Source organism: Diceros bicornis, chromosome 2, assembly GCF_020826845.1.
Source record: "Diceros bicornis minor isolate mBicDic1 chromosome 2, mDicBic1.mat.cur, whole genome shotgun sequence".
Lineage (NCBI taxonomy): Eukaryota > Metazoa > Chordata > Mammalia > Perissodactyla > Rhinocerotidae > Diceros > Diceros bicornis.
Window position 1 is genome coordinate 27,175,532 of NC_080741.1, and position 24,553 is coordinate 27,200,084.

At 37.3% G+C, this 24,553-nt stretch overlaps 1 protein-coding gene across 1 annotated transcript in view; it reads right to left on the minus strand.

Annotated features, from left to right (window-relative positions):
- Positions 1-24,553, minus strand: part of LOC131413217 (zinc finger protein 385D) — a 278,387-nt gene that overhangs the window by 203,828 nt on the left and 50,006 nt on the right. The window contains exon 2 of the mRNA XM_058553843.1: positions 1,669-1,811. Within this exon, the coding sequence (XP_058409826.1) occupies positions 1,669-1,811 (143 nt within the window). The remainder of the gene's footprint in view (positions 1-1,668; positions 1,812-24,553) is intronic.

Here is a 24,553-nt window from a genome sequence, read left to right on the forward strand (position 1 = left end):
GGTCATTTAAGAATCAGGGAATTTGATGCTGAGCAATTTTTTCTCCACTCTTACTGAAAAGCCTAGGATTAGAAACCTCTGCTTTGGATATATGATCTTTATGCTGCTCTATTTATGCTCCATCCATTTCAAAATAAGATTCCTATGGAAAATCCCTCACCCACCAAAAAGCAAAGGGGTCATTGTCATTCTCCCTTGTTCTTTTTTTTTTTTTAAACTACATTTTTTTATTATTATTTTGTGTGTATGTAAGGAAGATCAGCCCTGAGCTAACATCCACGCCAATCCTCCTCCTTTTGCTGAGGAAGACAGGCCCTGAGCTAAGATCTATTGCCAGTCCTCCTCCTTTTTTTCCCTTTTTCTCCCCAAAGCCCCAGTAGATAGTTGTATGTCATAGTTGCACATCCTTCTAGTTGCTGTATGTGGGACGCCACCTCAGCATGGCTGGACAAGCGGTGCGTGGGTGCGCGCCCGGGATCCGAACCCAGGCCGCCAGTAGCGGAGTGTGCATACTTAACCGCTAAGCCACAGGGCCGGCCTCTCTCCCTTGTTCTTTAACAAGGACTAGCACATAACTGTACCATCTCATTGGCATGTCCAAAGTCGCCACAACAAAGTATTATTTAAAAAAATAAGACCCACTTCTGTCTCCTGAAGGAGAATGATCTAACTGTGGGCAGAATTGTTTTGAAAAAATCCATCATGGGGACAAGATGTTGCAACAAGAAATCTGTATCATTTAGATCCCTGGGCACTCAATGACCTCCCATCTTAATCCTCTTTGCTTTGGTTGTGTTGACATGTCCTGTCATTGATAAGCTCAGACTTGCATTATAACAACTGCTGAAAGCTGAATCAGATGATATTAGAAAAAAAAGTCACTTACTGGTTTCTAACCTTTTCAACTCTTATTTCTATTTCTATCCTAAGAATACTCTTACTGCTTGTACAAAAAAAAAGGTGATGATGAATATGAGAAATCTGCCAACTTATAAAGGCATGCTTAAGAGTGAAAATAGAGGCAAGTAAGTAATGAAACTTGTGTTGACAAGGCTGATGACAAAGCCCAGAAAAACAAGGTAATTTAAGAAAGATTTAACTTGAGCAACTGTGGCTGGGCAGGAAGGAAAAGAAAAAGAAAACTCTTACTACCGGAACCCTGAGTTGTTTTAAGTTAATGAGGAAAAAAGTGCTCTAGACATGGAATGTATCACTATTGTGATTATCAGGGTCCTCTTTATTAAAAAGGTCCTCTTTGTTAAATTAGAAAAGAAGTAACAGATTTAAAAAGTACAGTAGAGGGCCCAGATAGAAGAAACACACGTTTAAGTTTTTAGACATATACTCCAATTCTAATGTTCTAACAAATTCATTAAATTTCAATGTGGATATATTCCAACAAAATAATAAAATTTTTAGTGTTACCCAGAAAGACACTAAAAGGGAGACATGAACTCATGATCAACTCAATCGATTGAATCTCTTTTAATTTTCCGGGCTCCGGGGACCATACATAACTAGGCAGACAACTAACTTCATCATAGCTTTCAGATGAGCCACGGAATAAGCAATACAGCAAAACAGAGGCAGTGACCAACTCACTTCTGGCCTCTAAGGTTTTCCGGGATCTATCACTCTGGCATACACAAATTTAGCCCTGGGACTTACCGCATTAAAATTGGGGAAGAGGTTGACTGCGGCCGCAGTGTCAAGAGGAAAGGGAAGAAACGGCTTAATATCCAGCGACGGTTGTAAAGGAGGGGCTGGTGGACGGACCAGGGCTGGGAGAGCAGGACTCTGGCATGTACCACCTGCAGAGAGGAGAGCAGAGAGAACAATCAGGGACATGATGCACATAAAAAACACCAAGGTCTCTTTTGGGACCTAAAGGCCAGCTTTGTGGGTCACTGGAAAAAACAAGACATGGAGTGTATTAACCTCAACTGGGAACCGGCCAATGAGCAGATTTGCCATTAGGCAGAGGGAGCTGGTTGAGCTGCTCTCTTTTCCTCCTTGGATTATAACTCTCTGGTTTTGTAACAATTAACATTTCAAACATTTCATACTCCCCAGTCTATGCTTCTTTTCCTGCCTAGAGATCTGTAACTAAGATCCCTTGATTCAAAAGGAAAATCCCTCATTGCGCCCCCATCCCTCTTTGCAAACTAACTTTTGCTCAGAATATGCATCCAGTCTGAGTGATTGTTTTACAGAACTGCTCTTTTCCACCACATTCAAAACTCTGGCAGCAAGATGACACGAACCTGGCATAGAAAAGAACCGTAACCACAAACACAGGCAGCCGTATCTTAGTGCCCTGGCAACCGGAGGATTAAAACCAGTGAACCCAGCTACAAGTGGGACAATCCCTGGGCTGCTCAGCACCCCTGTAGCTTTGAGCATTCAACAGCTACCTGCCTCATAAGTAGGTGGAATTTAGAGCCACCAATGAGAAAGCAGTGGGATCATTATGCCAATAAAGACACTCCCTTGGCATACCAGTAGGTAACCAACCGTTTGTAAAGGAGCACACACCTTTGCCCCCCGTTCTAGGACTCCACTGCACTCAGAAGCTGGAAGGATGGAAGCCCACTGCAGCATTCAGTCTCTCATACTTTGGTAACATTCCAAAACATCAATTTGCTGTTAATTAAAGGCTGTTTGAATCCCAGGAAACTGTTAAAATATGCTAGCATTCTTCTAATCTGAGTGGCAACCAACAGACTGTAAAAACCTGCTGGTGAGAATCCAAGAAGCATTAGGAAAACAAAATGCAGTGGGATTTTTCCTCGAAAAGAATTCTAAGAGACGAGAAAAGAGAAGAGAGGTTCACGTCTGTGCCACTTACTTGCCTGCCATCTTGGTTGTAAAACAAAGTAGAGTGAGACTCCATATGAATCATCTTTACAAATCTCAAAATCAACTCTCCGGCCAACTGCACACAGACCATCATTCTGCCCTCTATCAGTTACCTGAATGCAAGAAGAACATTCTAAAAATGATTCCCCAATGGTAAATCTAACCCTACTGGACCAGAGGATCTGCTAACAAGGTGGGTGACTTAATACCTAAAACAGAAGCCATCAGCATAGGATTTAATTAACCATACAAAAAACCCATTAGCTCTCCTGCTCCCAGGTATAAAATCAGCTGGAGCCAAATTAACAAAAACAGTATTTTTCCCACTCTTTTTATTTACTTCTTGAAATGTTCCTCAACAACAGCAAGGCCAAAAACAGCAAGTTTGAATCAGCAAACCAATTAAAATAAAAAATAGGACAAGTCAGGAAATAGAGGGCAGATGTTAAAACAAACAAAGATAAAAGCAAAATATAACAAGTCTACATTCACCAGAGCACATTCACCAGAGCACACCATAAACTTAGTTTATTGTCTACCTGGTAATATATTGAGTGTAGGTATGTAAACTTTCTTAGTGAGGGCACCCATAAAACTTTGGTGATAGACTTGTTGTGAGTTTAGTACTGCTAAAAATTTCTCTTTTGATAAAAAGTTAAAGAACCAAAATAAATTTGTGGTTGGTACCTTTTTAGAAAACTCAGAAGTAAAATAAGTTTTGGTTGAAATCAGTGGTGTGGTTTAACACGTCCACAAATAATAGTGAGCCTTAATGAATAATTTAAAATTATTTTTATCTGTGTCACAAGTCATGCTTTGCAAAAGGTATTCATATGCATTTATTACCTTGTTTGATCCTAAAATCTCAGAAATTAGGTAAGGGCTAACATAACATCATGGAGAGAAAACATAAGTTGATAAACTCTTTAGCTGTTTATGTTGCTTCTGCAGAAACATTCCATTCTTATAAATACAAGAATGCAACTTAGCATGTATAAATTTATAAATTTCTTTTATAAATCCCCTCTGGTTCGGGATATCCAAAGAGGTTAAGAGATAGCTCAAGCATATTTCTTTATCCAGCACAATGAGAGGCACAAAGAATAAACATATGTTGATTTGATTGCTAGATGAAGTTAACTCCCACCTTCTCTCTTCCTCCATGGTATGTATTTCACTTACACTTAAACATATAGTGCAAGGCCCTTTCTCAATATTGCAAAACATATAATGCAAGGCCCTTTCTCAATATTGCAACCAGGGTTTCCTTCCTGGGAATAAAAAAGATCAAAGAAGAGTATAAACTTTGGGAAGCTGAGAAAGCTGAGTTCCTCTCTTTCTATCTGTTTAAAGAGAGAAACCTAAAAGATCATTGGAAAGCAAGGGACATGTGACAACATATTCTTTGGCCATGTGCTATGCAAATACAGGTGTAGTGGATGCTGTGGTGTGCTTCCCACAGCTGCCTTCAGGACTGAGGCTCTCATTCCCCCAGCTGTTGGGAGTGCGGAGCTGATGACTCTCACCTAAGATCCTCTTCACAAAGTGCCTTGGGCAAAAGGAAGCTGCCTCGACCAAGGTCAAACCCCCTCCTTAGGGGAGGGTTTGGTAACCCCACTCAATGACTTATTAATGCAGGGGTTTGATGGCTTCTCCCCCTTCCTCAAGGCAGGACAACTCTGAAGCTCTGTTTCGGCTCTAAAGCTCCTCATAGGATCTAGGATAGACTGAGGTCTCTTGTTGTGACCGCATCACAGTTCAACTTCTTCCTCTGCCCAATCCTGCATTCCTCACTCCTCTCAGAAGATGTTTCCAAGAGCACACCCCAACCAAGTCTCAGAGTCTGCTTCCAGAAGAACTTCATCTATGACTCCAGGGTACAACAATTCATGAATCTAAGTGAAATTGCTGAATTGCTTTAAATCTATAGTACTGATATTGAGCACAAAATTGAGGATATCTCTTAAAAATTATCTGTGAATGACATTTCTGCTCTTAAAATTTGGATAAGTCCTGAAATATTTTCCTTGTACCAATCTGTACACGTCCAGCAGTAAGAATATTATTTGCAAATAGTGCAAAATCAAACCCAGCAAATATAACATTTCATTTGTAAAGCAGATTAAAATATGCTCCGTAAGAAAATATCTATTTCATTCCTTCATTTTTAATAGAAACTACTGATTTAGGATATGAATATATGTTTATTACTATTTTCCTTATTATAAACTTATTTTACAATAATAAACATCAAAATATATAGTGAATTTGTAGATAGTTCTATAGGTTAAAAAGAGTTGTCTTGTTGTTCATTCATTAGAATGTCACACTCTTGGAAATATTGATATTCTTAATCTGAGGAAAGCATTTGAAGCCACCATGGGGTGGGGATTGAAAAAGATATAAATTCATTCCCTTTGTATATGAAACTCTGCCTATATCTAGTACCACATATTTCATAGCCTACGCAATTTTAACTTATGCAGTTTTAACAAATTAATCTGATTTCAGAGCAATTAATATCTCTTTATACCAAACTTCTTATATGCCATTAAAGTCAACAAGTTAAAAAAATTCATTGAGTATAGAATAATTATTAGACATTGAGTAAGGTATTGAATAATGAAGATAAATAGGTAAATAAGATAAAGTGATCATTAAAGCTCACAAAACTCTTCTCTGGGCCTTTGTGATGTTTGTTTATATTAGATTATATTCAGAATTGAACTACAGAGAAAACAAATTAAATATTATTTTGGTCTATTTACAAGACAGCTGTATATTCACAAAAGTACAAATTTGTGAATTTGAAAAATATACTGGAGTAACATATTTGTTAACAGAGTATTTGTTAATGGAGAGTATATGAGAAAGTAAGACATGTTCACTTCAAAAATTTGAATTTTTGATAATCAAATTAAAATGTAAATTTGGAAATGCTTCTTTTAATAATTTATACAGATAAATAGGAATTCTAAACCAGTGGTTGTCAGTCGAAGCTTATCATATAATGCATATAAAGTGCCTAGCACAGTGCCTGCCAATTGGTGCTCACTAAGCGAGACATATTTTTTTCATGAACCTAATAAATTCCAATGAGCTGTTCAGGTCGGTCCAGAAACAAATCCAAGCTCTCTGAAAGCAGTCAATCACAATAATTTTAAAAGCACCTTCATATTCCTGACTTTGTTTATTTTGAGCCCTGCAGAAGGAGAGTCTTTACAATAACAGGTTACTTTGAAATATTTTGAAATACCCCCTGAGAGTAGGACAGTGTTCTTTCCATAATACAATAAGTTTTAACCCTGAACTTCTGCACTTGATCCATTCGGGGTTCATTAGACAGTCACAGACGTCCTGTCTGACAGCTTAAGCTACTACTGAATCTTTCATTTTCCCAAATGAAAAAAATGAAGTTTAAAATGATCAGAGGTTGCTGCTGTTAAATATTCATGCCAGTGTATGCTTTAGACCCGTGAATCATTAAAACATATGTATATTTTTTAATCTACATTTCTAGAAAGCAGCAGAAATCCCTGATTACCTAATGGGAGAAATATTTCTATAGTATCTTTTCTCCTCACCGTCAATTTAGTTATATATATACATACACATGTGTATTTCAATAGTGAGCTATGATTAAATTACTAAACTGCTCAGAATATTCATACCTAACAGCAAAACAGCTAGACCATTTTATATAACATCAAGTCCTAAGTAGATACTTGTGAAACAACTAATTTGATACACATGGAACACTACTCACATCCATTTCCAACTATTTCAGTTAGAAGTTGCTATGTCCATTGTGGGAGGAAGGGGCACACTAGAAATTCTGGGGTCTATGTGATAGTGGGCATAAAAATTTTAGATCTGATACTATTAATAGGAAGTAGAAAAGAAATGATGAATTCAGGGCATAAAGACAAAACCTGATTTGACACAAAACACTGGCCATGGAGTGCTGTAGCCAATGAAACTGACCAGCCACAGTGGGTGGGAGTAAGTGTCAAGAATACAGCTAAATTTTATAAATCTATCGAGTAATTGGCATGAAGTAGGCCTGCTATCCCCTTAATTCCTTTAAATGCACAATAATTCTGCCAGATAGCTATTAAAATACCCAATTTACAAACTCAAAAGGCAAGGCTCCAGGAAGCAAAAGATCCTACCTCAAATCACACAAGTAATAAATGGCATTTGATGTGAACCCGAGCGACTCTAGAATTTTCAATGCACTGATGCAAATAGCTTTTAATTTACAACAACAACAAAAACAACCAACCAACCAAACAAAATAACAACAAAAAAGAACACTCTACTAAGTCAGTTATGTCATATTAGGCAAGCCAGCTCCCTTGCAGCCAGAATCTAATGTATCAAAATCAAAAATCTTGTGAGAAACTCTTATTACTGCTCAAAAAAAAAGAATCGCCACATTCCTTATAAAGGAGCTGATAAAAGAATACTCAGTATTTATCTATCACGGAACATGCTGGCACTGTCCTATATTTGAGAAAGACATGCATATCATATCAAACATGTTTCAAAAGCCCTCTAGTTTACATTCTTTAATATCTACTTGCCAAATTAGAAAAATAAATATGTGTTTGTCGTATTCCCTTGTGTGTCTGCCTCTTGTGAGTTGGGGATTACAATGGTCAGTTTGATGTTGAAATTATTTTTTACTCCTTGGCTAGGAAAACTGTATGTTGACCACATTTCCTGAAACCTCAGTAATCCAAACTCCCATTCAGTTTCTATCTTTGTTTGAATGTTGTTCCCAACTGAATGATAAAACTAGAAACTTATTTTGAGATAAAATTCTAATTTAGTGGGATTTGGTCACAATTTTTCTTTCATTGCTTTCATTTTTTCCCTCTGTTTTGGAGTGTGGATTCACCTGCTAGGTTTTGGCAAGTTGATCCAGGACTTTCTACCTCAGGAGGAAGGTCCTCATTGCCCTAAAGTGACTTGCCCTTGGCAGGTCAATTCCAGTGTTAAAAAGGGCAGTTGGCAACACTAAGCCACCAGGATGGTGGCTGCTGTCTCACACCTCCTGCTGTTGACCACAGTGAGGAATGAGGTGAGAATGGGAGTATGAGTCAGGGCAACCAGAGCACCATTCTGGAAACATTGATTCAAAACCATTCGCCCGAGTCAACAGGTCAGTGACTTGATCTTTACCCGGGAAAGAAAACACATGTGAATGATCCACATTTTCCCTTGTCCAAATTCTTTATTTATTCACTTTAAGTTGTGGTATTTAAATATTCCAGTAAGTCACCTCAAAAATCATTTTGGAAGGAAGCTAAGAAAGAAGGACTAACTAATGTTTTCTCTGTTGTCGTCACTGAATGCCATGACCAAAATCAAAACACAGCTATTATCTAGTCGCCAATATCCTGAGTCAAATTTTCACTAGAAAAAGGTAGAATCTCACACTTATTTAACCAAGTTTCATGACAATTTCTGGTGCCTGGGAAACACTAGAGAAGATTCTGTTAGAAGTGCCGGAGTAAGGAGTTTTAGACATTTAATCCCAAATATCCATCTGTACTTCAGCCCCTCTGTCAAACAATGCATAAATCAGGCCAAGTACCGTATCGTAGGAAATCAAAAGATTTTGCCTGGAAACTTCCTCTCAAGCCAGCACAGTGAAAGTAAAAATGTAAAATATTCCTCAAGAGGAAATTCCCAAGATTTAATTCCCTAAAATCAATTATAACTAATAAAAAAAGGTACTATAGTGCTGAGCTGTCCAATATGGTAGTTATTAGCTATATGTGGCTATTTTACATTAAAATTAAGTAAAACTAAAAATTCAGTTTCTCAGTCACACTAGCCACATTTCACATGCTTGACAGCCACACGTGGCTAGAGGCTACATGTTGTATAGTGCAGTTAAAAAACATTTCCATCATCACAGAAGATTCTATTGGACATTACAGCTCCTGTGCAAAACCAACATTCTCAAGTGATGAGTAATCTACAAATCAGGTGCCTGATACAGTCTGTTTCAGAACGCATTGCTGACAGGAGGGAAAGTCTTGCTTTCTCCTGGGTCCTTCTCATTTTGGGACTGAGGAGGAGAGCTTTCCCAGAGCCAAAGGTGGCCACTGTCAGAAGGCAGACACTGCTGGGATCATGCCAGAAAGAATTAGTCATGCCTTCCTAGAGAAGACAATGGCCAATCTATAAATCTTCATGTGTGACCAATGATGATAATATTCAAAGGGCAAACTAATTTTAAAAATTGTTAATGTTGAAATCAATATTAATGAATATGAGTGCTTTGGATAAAAATATCACATCTTCAAACAAAGGATGCAAAAAGGGGCCCGTTCTGGGGCAAATGGATGTTTATTAATATCTGATCATCCTTGAGAGTGCTATCACAAAGCTTTTATTTCACCAAAAAAATGTGTCACCACCCAGTCTTACTAATAGCCAATTTTTAAATCCAGCTAATGTAGGCAGTTAAATCTGCCTAGCTACATCTGTCTCTTGGGGTAATTTTGCTCATAATATCGAGGCTTTAGTCTTCTCACTCTTTCAAGAGAAAAAAAGATGCTGAAGTCTTGTTATATGGTCTTGTTTTTCCATGATCTGTGCCTTTCAATTGGGACTTGCCTGCATGAACTTCTCTCTCTATGCCAGTAGAGCTGTGTGTGCCGTTCCTCTATAGCCTGATACATATCTTCCCTTTCCCATGTTTTTTCCGCATGATGTAACTATTTTACATTCTTTGCTTCATCTCTAAGTACTTGCCAATCTGTGTAGGCACTAAATGTGATCTAAGGTATTAATGAAATATTTCCTGTGCTTAAATGGTTTAGTGTGGTTTTCCCAATACCATCAAGGTGAGTTAAGTAAGAATCACACAAATTAGGGAAAATCTTCGTTTATCTCCCTAAAGTGTCCTTATTATGTAGATGGTGAGGCTATTAGTTGAGATAGAGAACACCTGAGGAAGAGCAGGTTTAAGAGAAGAAGACAAGCTAAGGTTTTGACCTAATAAATTTGAGGTGTAAGTGGAAATGTAGCCATTGGATAAGTGGGACTAATGCTCAGAAGATAGTTCTGGGTTGACTTCATTCGGAGGATACACTGGAGAGTCATCAGGTAGAAATCGAAATCATGGACACGAAAAAGATTTCCTTGGGAAAGTGCAGAACGAAGAGACCAGTGCCTAAGCCTGAAGCTTGAGGATCTTTAGCCCGGTGAAGAAGTCTGAGAAGGACTGACAAAAGAGCAAGACAGAGAGGGGAAGATGTGACCACCCAGAGGCCAAAGGGAGAGACTGTTTAGAAAAGGAAGAGGTGGTCATTTTTTCTTAAAAAAAAAAAAAAAATGGTTCAAACATAAAAAGCTCTGATCTTTTTATAGTATAATTTTATTAACATTTTTTCTCTACATAAGCTGCTTAAACATGGATTTCATTTTTAGGTGTGAATTTATTCTATCTTCTACCAGGCTACCTGCAGAAGGATCAAGTAAGATAGCAACACCTGTTAGATTTAATGTCGTGGAGATTTTTAGTTATCTTTATGAGTCATTTAAGCGCAATCACTTAAGTGGATAACATCAAAGAGGAGCTACTTTTGAGGAGAGCCAGGGATGGATAAGGGATTCAGAATGGAGACTACCAAAGAAAATTATTTTGAGAAATCTGGGAAGGAAAAGCAGAGTAGGGCACTATAGATATGGGTAAATAAGTTGTAAAGGTATGGAAAGAAACTGACTCGATCCAGAATATCTAACATAACTCACTTTTGGAATGGCAAATCTCAGCTAGCAATTAAGCCAAGAAAATGTGAACCCACGACAGCATATTAAGCATTGTAATTTGTATTTATCTTAGTTATATCCCACCTCACATATTCTCTAAAACTACATCAAAGTATGGCAAGTAAGCAATCATCTATTCCTGGCTCAGGACCCTGTACAAGTATGACTTCCTCTATGTAGTATCTCCCAGACTTCACTGTAGAAAGATCTCTCCCTTAGCACCCTCCTCTGCCCTGCACAGGCTTCCACCTGAACATACAATGCTGGACTGACTTGCTTCTGTGTCTGTTTCCCCACATGAGGATGCTGGGTCTTGAGAAGTATGTCTATTGTACTCCTCCTTGACTTCTAGTATTAGGGGGTTCCTGGCACCTATTTAGTGATTTGTTTGTCTTTTTCAGGAATGGGTGGATGGATGGATAGAAGGAAGAGCAAACAAATGACTGAATTAAAGTGAATCACAGCCTGCTGAGATACTGTACTCTCTCTTCTATCGTGCCCAAATTAACAATCTTGTCCATTTCAGAAACCAGCAACTTCCTTGAAGAACTAGAAAAGAAACAGGGACTAAACAATCAGAGAGTTTACTGGAGTAATTGCTAAAAGGTAAGGAACATTTTATCATAGATTTTTAGTTCAATTAAGCTTCCATTGTTGATTTTTTCTAAAAAAAAAAAAATGGTCCAAACATAAAAAGCTCTGGTCTTTTTATAGTATAATTTTATTAACATTTTTTCTCTACATAAGCTGCTTAAACATGGATTTCATTTTTAGGTGTAAATTTATTCTATCTTGTAAACACTACCTTTTCCTCCACAAGCATAAAAGCAATGACATTTTAGCCCCTGCACACTGGGCACTGTGCTGGGTACTCTTTGTAGTATATCTCTTTTGTCATTTCATAGCCTCGTGAATAAGGAAATGGAGCAACGGTGAGGTTAAGACAATTGTTCAAGGTCATATAGTTAACAAGTTGTAGAGCCAAGATTCAACACCAAATATTCCGCTTCCAGAGTCTAAGTTCTTATATCTACATTTTATTCAGAGATTGACAGTTTTTTCAATAACAGGTGGTAGAGAAAAATAATTCTATAAACAAAAAGCTTCAATTAAACTTCGCCAAAGCAAATCAAATCAAATCAACGTATACAGAGAGGCAATCATTTGTAAGACAATGGATTATTCAAGAAGCAGTTTTACATGTTTCTTGCCTCCACTGGATTTTATAATACAGTACACTGTAGATTATGCATATATTGTGCCTATCAGACAGCATAATACTACAGACTGAATGTTTGTGTCCCCCCAAAATTAATATGGTGAAACCTAACTCCCAATGTGATAGTATTTGGAGGTAAGGCCTTTGAGAGTTGAATAGGTCATGAAGGCAAAGCCCTCAAGAATGGGATTGGTTTAGTGCCTCTATTAAAGAGGCCCCAGAGAGATCCCTCAGGCTTCCCATCATGTGACATGGCCATCTAGAGGAAGTACGCTCTCACCAGACACCGAATCTGCTGGTGACTTGATCTTGGACTTCCCAGCCTCCAGAACTGTGAGAAATAAATGTCTGTTGATTATAAGCTGCCCAGTCTATGATATTGTGCTATAGCAGCCCAAATAGACTAATACATATGCATTCATCCAAAGGTATTAGATTTTTATTCTATTTGAATTAATCTGTTATTGGTTCAGTTCTCCCTTTCACTTTGTCTATAGTCCAGAAGAGCAAAGTAGAAACTAAATTTACATCATAATTAATTTTATTGAACTTAATAATATCTTCTTGAGCATTTGCTTGATTGTGAATGTTTTCATTCAATGTTTCACTGTGATTTTTTTCACATTTTGATTGAATTTTCTTTCATAATAGCTGTGGCACAAAATTCCTAGGAAATGTCACTGGAGTTAGCAGTGGGTGACATTTACAAATAACTATGAAAGAAGTCACTACACCATCAAGAAATTAAATAAAATGTATTAAGAACAGTGAAGATCACATTTTTGCTATCTTAAGGGGCACATCCCATTTGTAACATCCATTAGCTTCCAGGGTTTAGGAACTGAATCCTGGTTTCCATTGCTTTGGTGAACATTCTTACAAACTCTATAATAGCAAAAAGAAATTCTGATTTCAATTTCCTCAAGAACATTCCCTGCGGAGCTGACATGTGCTCTGTTTAGTCTCGGCCTCAATGTGATTGTTTCTTCTGGCAGGTTTTGCTTAAAACAAAGCTAACTTTATATTTTCTTTTAATTCTGAAACATTTGGTCCTTGGAAAAGAAGTAAAATCAGTTACTAATGGAATTGTAGTGATTGTGATATCCTGAAAATGACTAGCTTTAAATGGAAGAGAAATAAAATGCTTGTAAGTGATTGCAAGCAAGACGATACACATAACCGTACTTTATAAGAAGTCCTGTCATTTTGAGCATTACTATATTCTAGGTTCTGTGCTAGATGGCTTTACATACCTTTTTTATGTAAACAATGAAGATATCCTTGTTCTCATTTTACAAGTGAAGAAACGAAGGCTTAGTGAGATCATTTTACTGAAGATAAACCACTTTGTTAAATGGTACAGCCAAGAAGAATTAGAACCAGAGGTGTCTGATTCCAAAGCCCATATTCTTTGATTATATTACACCTTTCTCCTTCTCAAATACCTACCGAGTTGTGATTCCCACCAATTTGAAAGAGAAATTGATGGAAGCAGAAATTGCCTCTGAGGAAAGCACCTAAGTTTTTACATTCAAATAGCCAGGAGGCAGCAGATACAGGATTTACAAACCCAGAAAAAAACCTAGAAATTGCTTATGGCCACAGGGAGGAGAAAGTCAAACAGAAATTGATTATAGCCTTAGGGAGGAGAAAGTCAAACAGAAATTGATTATAGCCTTAGGGAGGAGAAAGTCATCACACGAAGGTTATGGAGCCATCACCAAAATGCAACACACAAGGAAAAGGGACATCTACATTGTGATCAAATAAAAGACATCATACAATAGTGCAGTTAAATACAAGGATTAAAGCTAACTTAAAATGAAAGGGAAGCAAATGATCAGTGGGAGCAGTCACTGCTGGGAGCCATGTTGGTAGAGATGATAAGCATTAAAGGTTAATTCTGAGATGGCCTTCTGCAGAGGCCCTGAGCTCAGAGAATACCAGGCACTGACCAGAAGCCCAAGATCAGAGGCCAAGGTAAATAAGAGAACATAGGTTTTTCTCATTGCCATGATCAAGTTCTCACCTTCCTGTGAAGTGCAGCCTAAAATACACAGTTCTTGACTTGCCAGGAGGCACATACGTGTCTTGACTTGTGCTACTAATTCCCATCGATTTTCCTCAACTCAGACTGAACCAGAATTAACTGACTGACGTAGGATGCCACAAAAATGGTCTCTGATTTTTCTTTGACTGCAAATTTACTAGAAGCTAATCTTATTATTATTCCTTAGAATTTGGGTGTCCTGAGTAGCACAGGCCTAAATAAATTTCTAAGAGAAAAATTTAATTTAGCAATGACAGCAAAATAGTTCAGTAATTAAATTGCACTGTGCTGGTGTGTGGTGGACCATACAGACTGAATTATTCAAAGCAGTATCAATTTCAAATAATAATGATAACCACTAAAATAATAATAACCACTCTCAATTTTTGAGCATTTCACATATACATAGAATTTTAACTTTCACAGCAATTCTGTTAACTCTTAATAACTTAGTTTTTTAGTACTGGAAACTGAGGCTCTTTGAGATTAAGTACTTTGTAGCAGCTAACTCAAAGAGGAATGCAAACACAGGTTGACTGATTTCAATACTCCAGCTCTTTGTAAAAATCATATTCTATCCATTGTCCCCATAAGCCAAGGCTAGAAATCCATGACACTGCTTCCCTTTCTAGTACTTAGGGCATATGTTACCAATCAATCATATTTCTAGATTCCTCGTGGGCTTCAGAATCTTTCTAACGCAAGATACAGTATCTAAACCAGCTGTTCAGAGTTTGTATCCCCAACATAAATACTCACAATGACCTAAACGTCATAACATTAGGGCATCCTAAACTCTACTCTTATGGACATCAGACAGGTTAGAAGATGTACAGAAATTCTTTGTAACCCTTGGAAGATGGATAGTGGAATAATCCTCATGGTTTCCTTATGCCAAGCCATTTGGCAAAGTGTTCAGCCTTCTTTTGGCTAGAATCTGATGAGAGGTCTAAGAAGGGCATTTGACTTTTCTACCAAAGCTTGCCCAGGTTATGAGGATAACTGGAGATTTGCACTTGCTCCTCAATAAGTAGGAGACTTCCATTCCTTGGCTTTCTGCAACAGTGAGTGTTGCCATAGTACTAAACATATTTTCTGAGACCCCCTCATGATTTGAATGTGACTGAATGTCTTGAGAATATACAGCTCCCTCACAGCTATTCCTCCCCATTGATCTGTCCTAGAAAATGGAAGCCTGTGGATTGATCTGATCAACGTGAACCCAAAAAAGTTCTATGGAAAACAAAACAACTACTGACCCTAAAAAGAAACTTGAGAAGGGGCTCTGATCACAGGCATGGAGAATTGGATTTAGTCCTTTCAAATTCCTGGGCCTGTTTGCCTTAAATTGTGAAGATTATTTTGTGCTTTTGAAAGGACTTTAATCCCAAAGGAAGAACAAGACAGAATGAGTCAAATTGCTTTGAGCAGGAATGCCTGCTGAGAGAAGAGAGAAATTTTGTAAGAAGCAGCTCTTCTGAAATTGGCCCCGTATTTTCCTCAATGATTCTGATCTGTCCTGCATATTGTTTTCAAAAGTCATTATGCCTCCCAAGTGCTAACTATCTGTCTCCTATGTTATCAATGTCATTATGACCTCTCCTTGGCTATTCATACTATTTAGTGGCCTCCTCATATAACTATAAGATAAGGAAAATACCTTTTAATGTTTTTTTAATTTGTGTCATTTTTTTAACTCCTCTCTGCCCTTCAAGGTTTCGCTGAAATGCCACTTCTCCCTGCCCTGGCCTCCCCCTCCTGTCCATTTAGCACCATAATCAATTTTCTCTTTTGCAAACTTCCACAGAATATTTTAAGTGGTTAAGAGAACAGGCTTTGTCATCAGAAACCTGAATCGAAATCCCAACATTTTCATGTCCTAAGGAACTTCACAGCTATTTAGTTTCTTCTTCTAAAAAATAAGGAATAAAACACCTAAATCACAGGATTTCTGTAAGGATTACGTGGAGAAATATTTAACAGAGTAAATGTTAAATTATAGTAACTATTCTTATTATTGTTATTGCCTTTTTTATTCATTATTATTTTATTAAAATGATAGGAAATAAATTGATATATTTTATTAAATTTGATTTTATTAAAGTTATTGTTTAAATAATTAATCACTATGTCTCTTATGGGTCTTAATTTTTGTTTAGTAGTAGAGTTATTTGGTTCTGGCTTAAAAGTTTTTGAAGGAGAGTGCCTATGTCTGTATTACCTTAATTTTTTTCCGCGATGTCTAACGAAATGCTTTGAAAATGATGGGCACTCAAGTGTTCTTGAGTGAATGAATGATAAATGAATGAATGAATAAGATATTGTTTCTTTGAAAGCTAATCCAAAGAGAAAAAATGGAAATCCGAAGAGAAAAAATGGAAAAATGCAAACTATATTTACTTTTATTAATACTATTTGGTTGATTCCTACTGAGAACATGAAATATTCATTCATGCCTGTTTTCAATGTATGAGCACTATAGTGGTAGGCATAGGAAACAATATTAAAAAGAGAGAGAAAAATAAAAAGGAAGAAAAGAAGGAAGGAAGGAATGGAAAGAGGGGTTGGAAAAAACAATAATCTGGGGAAATGATCATATCCAAATCAGATAGACAGATGACTCACTTGACCTAGACAGGACTGTCACTGAAACAGCCTGTAAACTGCATGGAAAATGCCCCAAAAGATATCCTATATGGAAATACCCACCTTAAAAGATCTCCTGGTAACCCACAGAAGTATTTCTATCTTTGAAATTGGAAAGTAACCAATCAAACACATGACATTAACTGACAAAGTATTGTATAGGATAGAGACTAGCACAGTGCCTAAACATAGTGGATACTCAAAACATGATAGCTGACTTGGAATCTGGGATAGAAACATTTAATGTTATTTTTGGTCAGTGGAAAAATGGGTACAACTAATTCATATTAATCCCTTTTAGCTTTGTTCTCAATTACTTATCTGCTCTGTCATCTCTTCTCTCTTACTGCCCACTGCGCCTCACTTCTCTTTCCTCTCAGATTTACATCTTGGCTCACTCATTAGTTCTCACAAACGTTCACCAAATATTTATTGGTTACCCACTCTTTTGAATGCACTGACTAAATTTCAATAAAAGTAAATATGATCGCAAGCCCTTTAAATAAAGATAAAACAAAAGCAATAGCAAGAAAATAAGCAAAATATTTTTTCCATTCCTATTCTCTACAACTTCCCCTTTAAAATAACAGTTTTCTATTGTTTAATAAAATGAAATCCTTTTCTGAACCATCAAGTAAAAACAAGTGCAATTTGTTAATATTAGCATATATTAACAAATGCAAACAAGCTTCTAACTGGACATCGGTTAGTCTCAATTTGGTCTTTCCTCCATATTTTCAAATAGTTTAAAACCCACTTCTTTTAGTAAAGAGCCATATGTGAAGTTTAATTAGCAGTATCAGACGTGATGACAGACACTTTTTTTTCTACCAGAATGTGACATGTTCTGGTATTCACATGGACTAGAATCAAGGCCACTCAATTTCATGAATGGCTTTTTTGTCCATTTGCTACATTTTTACCAACTATTCCAGGCAGACAAAGTTTGAGATGGCATACTAGCACTGGAGAAATCTTGATAATAGTTTTTTATGGCAGTCTTGCTTGTAGCTGGAGAATTCAATTAGTCCAGCCAAAATTTTAGTTGGCTCTTTTTTTCAAATACCCCCATCCAAATCATAAGTGCTACACAGTTCTACACAGAGATATCCTTTCTTCTCTGCCCTTATACACAAGTTCATGATCTTACATTCCCTTTTCCCCGCAGACAGCCGTGTTGTGTACACAGCCTTTCTTCAATGGCCACTGCCACAAAGCCAGATAAGCATTTTGGATTTTTTGTATTTTTGTTTTTAATTTTGTATTCCATTTTGAATTGCCTTTGGCTACATTTTCATTTAGCTAGTTTGGGTTGGATCTTAACTGATTGATAAATTCCAGTTATAGATATGAGCATAGTAGAATTGTTTGCAAAGAACTCAGACTTTCCATCACATTTCAGAGTATTATACTGTTACAAAATATCTGAAGTCCTTCCCTGATAACAAAAGAATATAGTAAGGTAAATCTTCTTAAGAAACATGTTATTTTTATTTTATATAAGTCATATGTTCAGAAAGCCTATGTGAATATATTCTATGAGTAAAAAAAAAAAAATCTACATTTTTGGCACATGGGATGCAAATTTGATTGGCATGGAACAAATTATGTTATTCATTATGTTTCTGGAAAGTTAAAGGCTGTACAATTGGTAAATTAAAAGTGATTATTTCAGTAATGAGATATTTCAAATAAGCAGGCTTTAATCTGCTGAAGGAAATGGCAGGGCGTACCTCAAGGGGCAAGCTTAGGAAAGCTGGCTGTCCCTCAAAGAAATCCATAATACTAAGAGCACAAATGTACATCATAGATAAAGTGGGAAGAAGGGAAACCAAAGGGGACAGAACAGCAGCTCTGCATATATTTGGAACACACACAAAGTTTTCTGGAAGAATCCAGACTAAGAATAATAAAAGAAATACAAAAAAAGTTGAAACAAAACAACCAAACAAAAAACAATCATGCATATTTTTAGTGCCACAAATCAGAAAATATCAAGACTAAGGATCAAATTTAATGTGATGAAAGGAAAGAAAGAGAAAGCAGAGATTTCAATGATTGATTGATTCACCAAGTATTGAAAAAATGGGCAGAAATGAGAAAAGGATTGTTAAGTTAGAGATGGGTACCTACAGTACGCTGAACCAATTGGTTGGCCAATTAAAAACATCCGATGCCCAATGGCATCCAAAATGGAGAAAAATTCCATTATGCCAAATGTTTTACATCATTGAGTCCAGCCTCAGAAAGTAAGAATTAACCACACTAAGTCTGACTGTCAGACTGATTTTGGAGAGAAAAAGATGCAAAGTAAGGGACGCGGGCCACATTTAGTGAACTTCGAGCAAAGGTAAGGTCGGAAGATGTACAATACAGAACTCAACAAAATAAAGAGCTGAAACCTGGACTCTTGGAGAGTTTGTTGTTTTGTTTTCATGTAGAAGCTAGAAAGATTGGCTATGTTCAGAGTCTAATAACTTATAAAAGATGTACACAGCCTATAAAATATCTAAAGCAGAGAAACAGACATGATTAAAGGGCCGGCAAAGAAGAAAAGAAGGGAAGGAATGGGGGAAAGCTAAAGGTACTGGCAATGTTTGCCTGAAGGGAAGAGACTCAGCGTGACTTGATAGCCTCCAACTATTTGAAAAGTAACATAGGAAGGATGGTAAACAGATGTTCTCCATTTTCACTTAAGACAGAAAAAGCAGACAGAGGACTGAAAGTGCAGAGGAAAGATAAAAAACTTATTTTAGTTGCAATCACGTCTTGAGGAAATGACACACTTTCAGGCCCTCTAATAGGACTACTGTCAAGGGTTAATCCTTTTTAGGAGAATAAGCCTGTAAATCTCATATGCAATTCTGCAGGATTCATATGGGAAGATGCGCAAAACAGAACAAGTTAGAATCAGATGGGACTTGAGCAATCAAGTAATCTACTTTCTGAGCAGGGGAAGGCAAACTTTTTTTTTCAAAAAACTCAAATAATAAATATTTTAGGATTTGTGGGCCATACGGTCTGAACTGCAGTTCTGCCATTCTAGTGTGAAAGCAGCCATAGACAATATGTAAACAAATGGGCATGGTTATGTTCCAATAAATTTTTATTTACTAATACTGTCATCAAGCCAGATTTAGCTCTCTGGCACCAGCCATAGTTTGCTGACCCTGGTCTAAAGTGTTGGTTCTCTAACTTTAGTGAGCATCACAAATACCTGGAGGGCTTGTTAAAACACAGACTGCTGAGGCCTACTCCTACCTAGAGTTTCTAATTGAATCTTGAGTAAGGCCTGCTAATTTGCATTTCTTACTGATTGCCAGGTAATGCTGATGCTGTTGGTCCAGGGACCACACGTTGAGGACCTGAGGCCAGAGAACAGAAATGATAAGCCCACAGTCCAGGTGAGGGTGTGCGTGTCTGTGTGTGTTAAGGAGAATTCTAAGATGGCCCCTAAGATTTCCTGCCTCCTGGAGTACACACTGTGCATAATCCCCAGGACTATGAATTTGGCGGATATTACTCCTGTGATCAGGTTATACTACATGGCACAACCTCAAAATTGAGAGATTATTGGAGTAGGCCTGAGCTAATCACATGTGCCCTTTAAAAGCAAAGAGCATTCTCCTGCTGGTTGCAGAAGCACCAAAAAGATTCAATGTGCTGTTGCAGGCTTGAAGGTGGAGGCCATGCATCTTAGCTGGGGAGCTGAGAGCAAGCCTAGGCTGACAGTAGCAAGGAAACAGAGACCTCAGTCCTACAACCACAGGAACTGAATTCTGCCAATAAAAATGAGCTTGGAAACACTTTTTTTTCCCCCAGAGCCTCCAGATCAGAACTCAGTCCAGCCAACATCTTGACTTCAGCCTTATGAAGCCCTGAGCAGAGAACACAGCCACACCAGTGCTGGATTTCAGACCAACAGAACTGTGAACTAGTAAATGAGTGTTGTTTTAAGCCACCGAGTTTCTGGTAAATATATTACACACTAATTGAAATCTAACACCGTGTGTGGTGTGTGTCCCACCTTAGACCTAAACCTTCACAGTTGAACCAGTTACATATCCACTGCCAAACATCATCATTAACTCCAACGACTTCCAGGCATGCTCTGCTCTATGCACTGCCCCCTTTACACACATATTCCCCAAAGCACTGTGTTTAGGAAGCCTCTCCCTTTGAATTAAAACATCCCGCAACTGCTCACTCTCCTCTTCCAGTCAGGGGCTTAAAGAAACCGAGGCAATAAACAGTTTATCTGTTTGGTAAGCTTAGCCATACTAAACCTAAAAATAGTTAACTGTTCTTTTTTCCAAGTAGCTTTACATTCTTTAGCATCTAATTCAAGCCAACTCTGACTATTTCAATGACAGAACCCCTTTAAGAATCTTTAATAAGCCCCAAATTCATAAGTTCAAAAATACCCTCAACAGTTAAGTATTATAAAATCACATTAATTTAAAAGCATTACATTTTCTGACATTTAAAAAGTCTCTGACATGGCATATCTATAGTTTGATTTTTCTAATGTTCTTCTAAAGGTCATGTTTATGGTATAATAAGCACACATTTGCAAGGGTTATTAATCAGAGCAAAGCTAGGTTGCAAACAGATTTCCAAAGAATTTCCCATTTTTATTCTGAACATATTAGCTACTTAAGAATGTCACATCTTTCAGGAGCCTACTTAGAAAAAAAAATTAACGATTAATTTTGTTCAAAGGGATGTCTTCATTTTAAATGAAGTGGGAGTGCAGCTTAGGAAAATAAATGACAGGGATGTATTCTGCTAGTTCAGCAAACTTGCATGGCAATTTGGAAAATTCTAATTTTTAAGCTAATGCTTTAGAACAGGTACATTGCCAGTTAGCAAGGAATCCGACAGGGTCTACAAGCTTCATAAAAAATCCAGTGGGTACTGGTAATAGGCTTTTCTAATTCATATGTTGCAAGAAATGCTAAAATATGCTGCAAAATCCTGGTCCATATGGGTGTTAAACTTTATTTTCACAAACAATTACCTTCCCATTTTTTTCTTAGCAAGAGAGAGGTTAGATAGATTCCCTCTTCTTGGATGTAAAAAAAATAGACTTCTTTTGTTTTGATATTTAAGAAATGCCAAGAGGAAGAGTGACCTCAAAGATTTTTTTTGGCTACTAGCTATTTGGAGACATTATTTGCCTTAGTGACAAGAATTCAGCCTACTCTTGAAATATAAGCACACTTTCAAAATATTTAAGCTTAACAAAAAGAAACAAACACACAATATGGCACAGCCTAGCAGTTCATAAAAGACAGCAGAAGTAGCAGACTTTTAAGCATCTGATTTTCAAATTTCTGTCTCTCTTCAGTTTTTCCATATGAGTTTCTGTAACCTTGTGTGTGATGAACTTTACAAACCACACAGACAAACTGGCACACGCAATTTTTCTCCAGTAAGAGGAAGTATCGGCTCCAAAGAGCTGCTTCACCTAATGGGTGTTTAACCAAACGCTCCAGCCAGATTTCAAGGGCTCCAACTAGCACAGCTCATAAAAAGACGAAGTACACACCCATTAGAAAACGATGAAATTAGTAATGGGCATCGCCAAATTACTAATGACACAAGATTTCTGGAAACCTTTCTTGTACGGAATAACACATCTGCCTCCCTTAATTTAGAAAATAAAGTGCTAGAGGTACAAATGATCAGCCACCCGGAGGTTTTGGCCAAGGGACCAGTAAAGGAATAAGCCAAGCGTGACAGCAAGACAGGTGAATTCCCCGGGCAATAATTCCTCAACTGAGACGATAAGAGCAGCGAGAATGGGTCAACCAAGAAAGGACAAAGAGAAAAACGGTGAAAATTGGCAGGCAGGCATCTTTGGCTGTCACAGACACCCAGCTTGGGTTTCCACACGGATAAGGGACAAAAGCAAGTTGAAATGTGCCAGCCTTTCATGTGACCCACATAAGAATAATTAAAGATAAATAATACAGAAAAAAAAAATAGAAGCACAATGAAAATTAAGAAAGTAACTTTTTTTAAATGTGAAGTGATTTGGTAGTTGTAAACATTATAATGTGCAGAAACGCGTACCGGTTTGTAATACTTTATTTCTAATATAACACCAAACAATGATTGTGTTTGAATTTTAAGGTTGCTATAATTGTTTCTGGCAAGTGCAGATTATACACTGATATAAAGAAATTTAAATTTTGCACTTTGAAATTATGTGTGGTCTCTAGCCATGTAATTGAAAAAATAATGATTTGTAGGTGTTATGAGAAACTGTATAAAAGCATAAGTATGCAGAGCAACATTGGCCAATTGCAATATACTGTGAGCCTGAGATGTGAGTCACACATGTAATTTTAAATTTCCTAGTAGCCACATGAAAAAAAGTAAAGAAACAGGTAAAATTATTTTAATAATATGTTCTATTTAATTTAATATACATAAAAGATCATTTCAACATATAAGCAATCCAAAAAGAATGAGCGATTGGGGCTGGCCCCATGGTGTAGTGGTTAAGTTCGGCACGCTCCGCTTCAGCAGCCGGGGTTCACGGTTCAGGTCCCAGCTGCGGACCTACATCACTCATCAGCCATGCTGTGGCAGGGACCCACATACAAGATAGAGGAAGACTGGCAAAGATGTTAGTTCAGGGCTAATCTTCCTCAAGCAAAAAAAAGGAAGAGTGGCAACAGATGTTAGCTCAGGGCACATCTTCCTCAGCAAAAAAAAAAAAAAGAGCTATTTTACACTCTTTTTTAGGTATTAAGTCTTCATAAATCAGTGTGTGTTTTAGACTTACAGTGCACCTAGCCAATTTTAGATCTGCCATAGCCACTTGTGGCTAGAAGCTATTGCATTTGGCAGTGCAGGCATAGAGGTTAAGAAATCAGGCTTTGGACACAGACTTTGAATTTAAATCCTATCTCCACCATTAACTAGCTATTTTCAGACAACATGGTTACTATTTCTTAACCTAATTTCCCTTATCTGTAAAATGGAAAAGATGATAGTATCTATCTGTCAATTAAATGAGATAATTCATATAAAAATAACAAATACTGACTTGACACTTACTAAACATTCAATACTTTTTAGTTTTAATAATAATATTTTAATACAACATTGGAATTATTTATAGCCCTAAGATGTGAGAGTTACAAAGCACTTTTTATTGATACCTGTGGGATTCTCCCTTTGGTCATCCCTTGTGGCAAATTAAACATGGCCACCAATACTTGGCTGATCTTCCCATCATGAAGAGAAACATATTTTCTCACCCTATGAGTTATCGCTGGCCTCATCACCTGCTTTCCCAATAGAACATGGCAGAAGTGACGCCATGTGCAATCCAGAGCCTGGGCCTCAAGAAGCCTTGCACTCCTGCTTTTGTTCTCTGGTAAGGCTGCCTGGGGAGCTTTAGGTAAGGAAGCAAGTCTAGCCTAATGGAGGATCAAAGGCCATTAAAAGGAGAACCAGGGTCCACAGTCAATAACCAGCTCCCACCTCTGGAAAAGTGAGTGAGGTCATCTCAGACCTTGCAACCCAGGAGACCCTCCAGATAAACGCTGCTCTATGAATGAGCCAGGCAAAACAAGGAGAGAAAGTGCCCAAACCCAAAATACCATGAGAAATAATGATACTGGAAGCCAGTTGGTTTTGGAGTTGGTTTGTGATGCAGCAATAGCTAACAAAACTATTACCCATTACCCACGATATGTTTTTTGGATAAAGAAAAAGTCACTCCCAAATTCATAAGGAATAAACACAAAAGGGGAAAACAATGGTTCATCAATGATGATCACATACAATTTTGATTTGTTCCGTTTGAGAAATAGCTAAATGGCTTAATGAAGCTTTATGTTCGTTGTAGAAAAGTTACACAATATGAATAAGCAAAGAATAGAAAAATTTTTTTAAAAATCACTATACTCTCACTATTAGAAATCACCTGTTATTTCCGGCATCTCTACAGCTTTTGCTCTCTTTTAAAA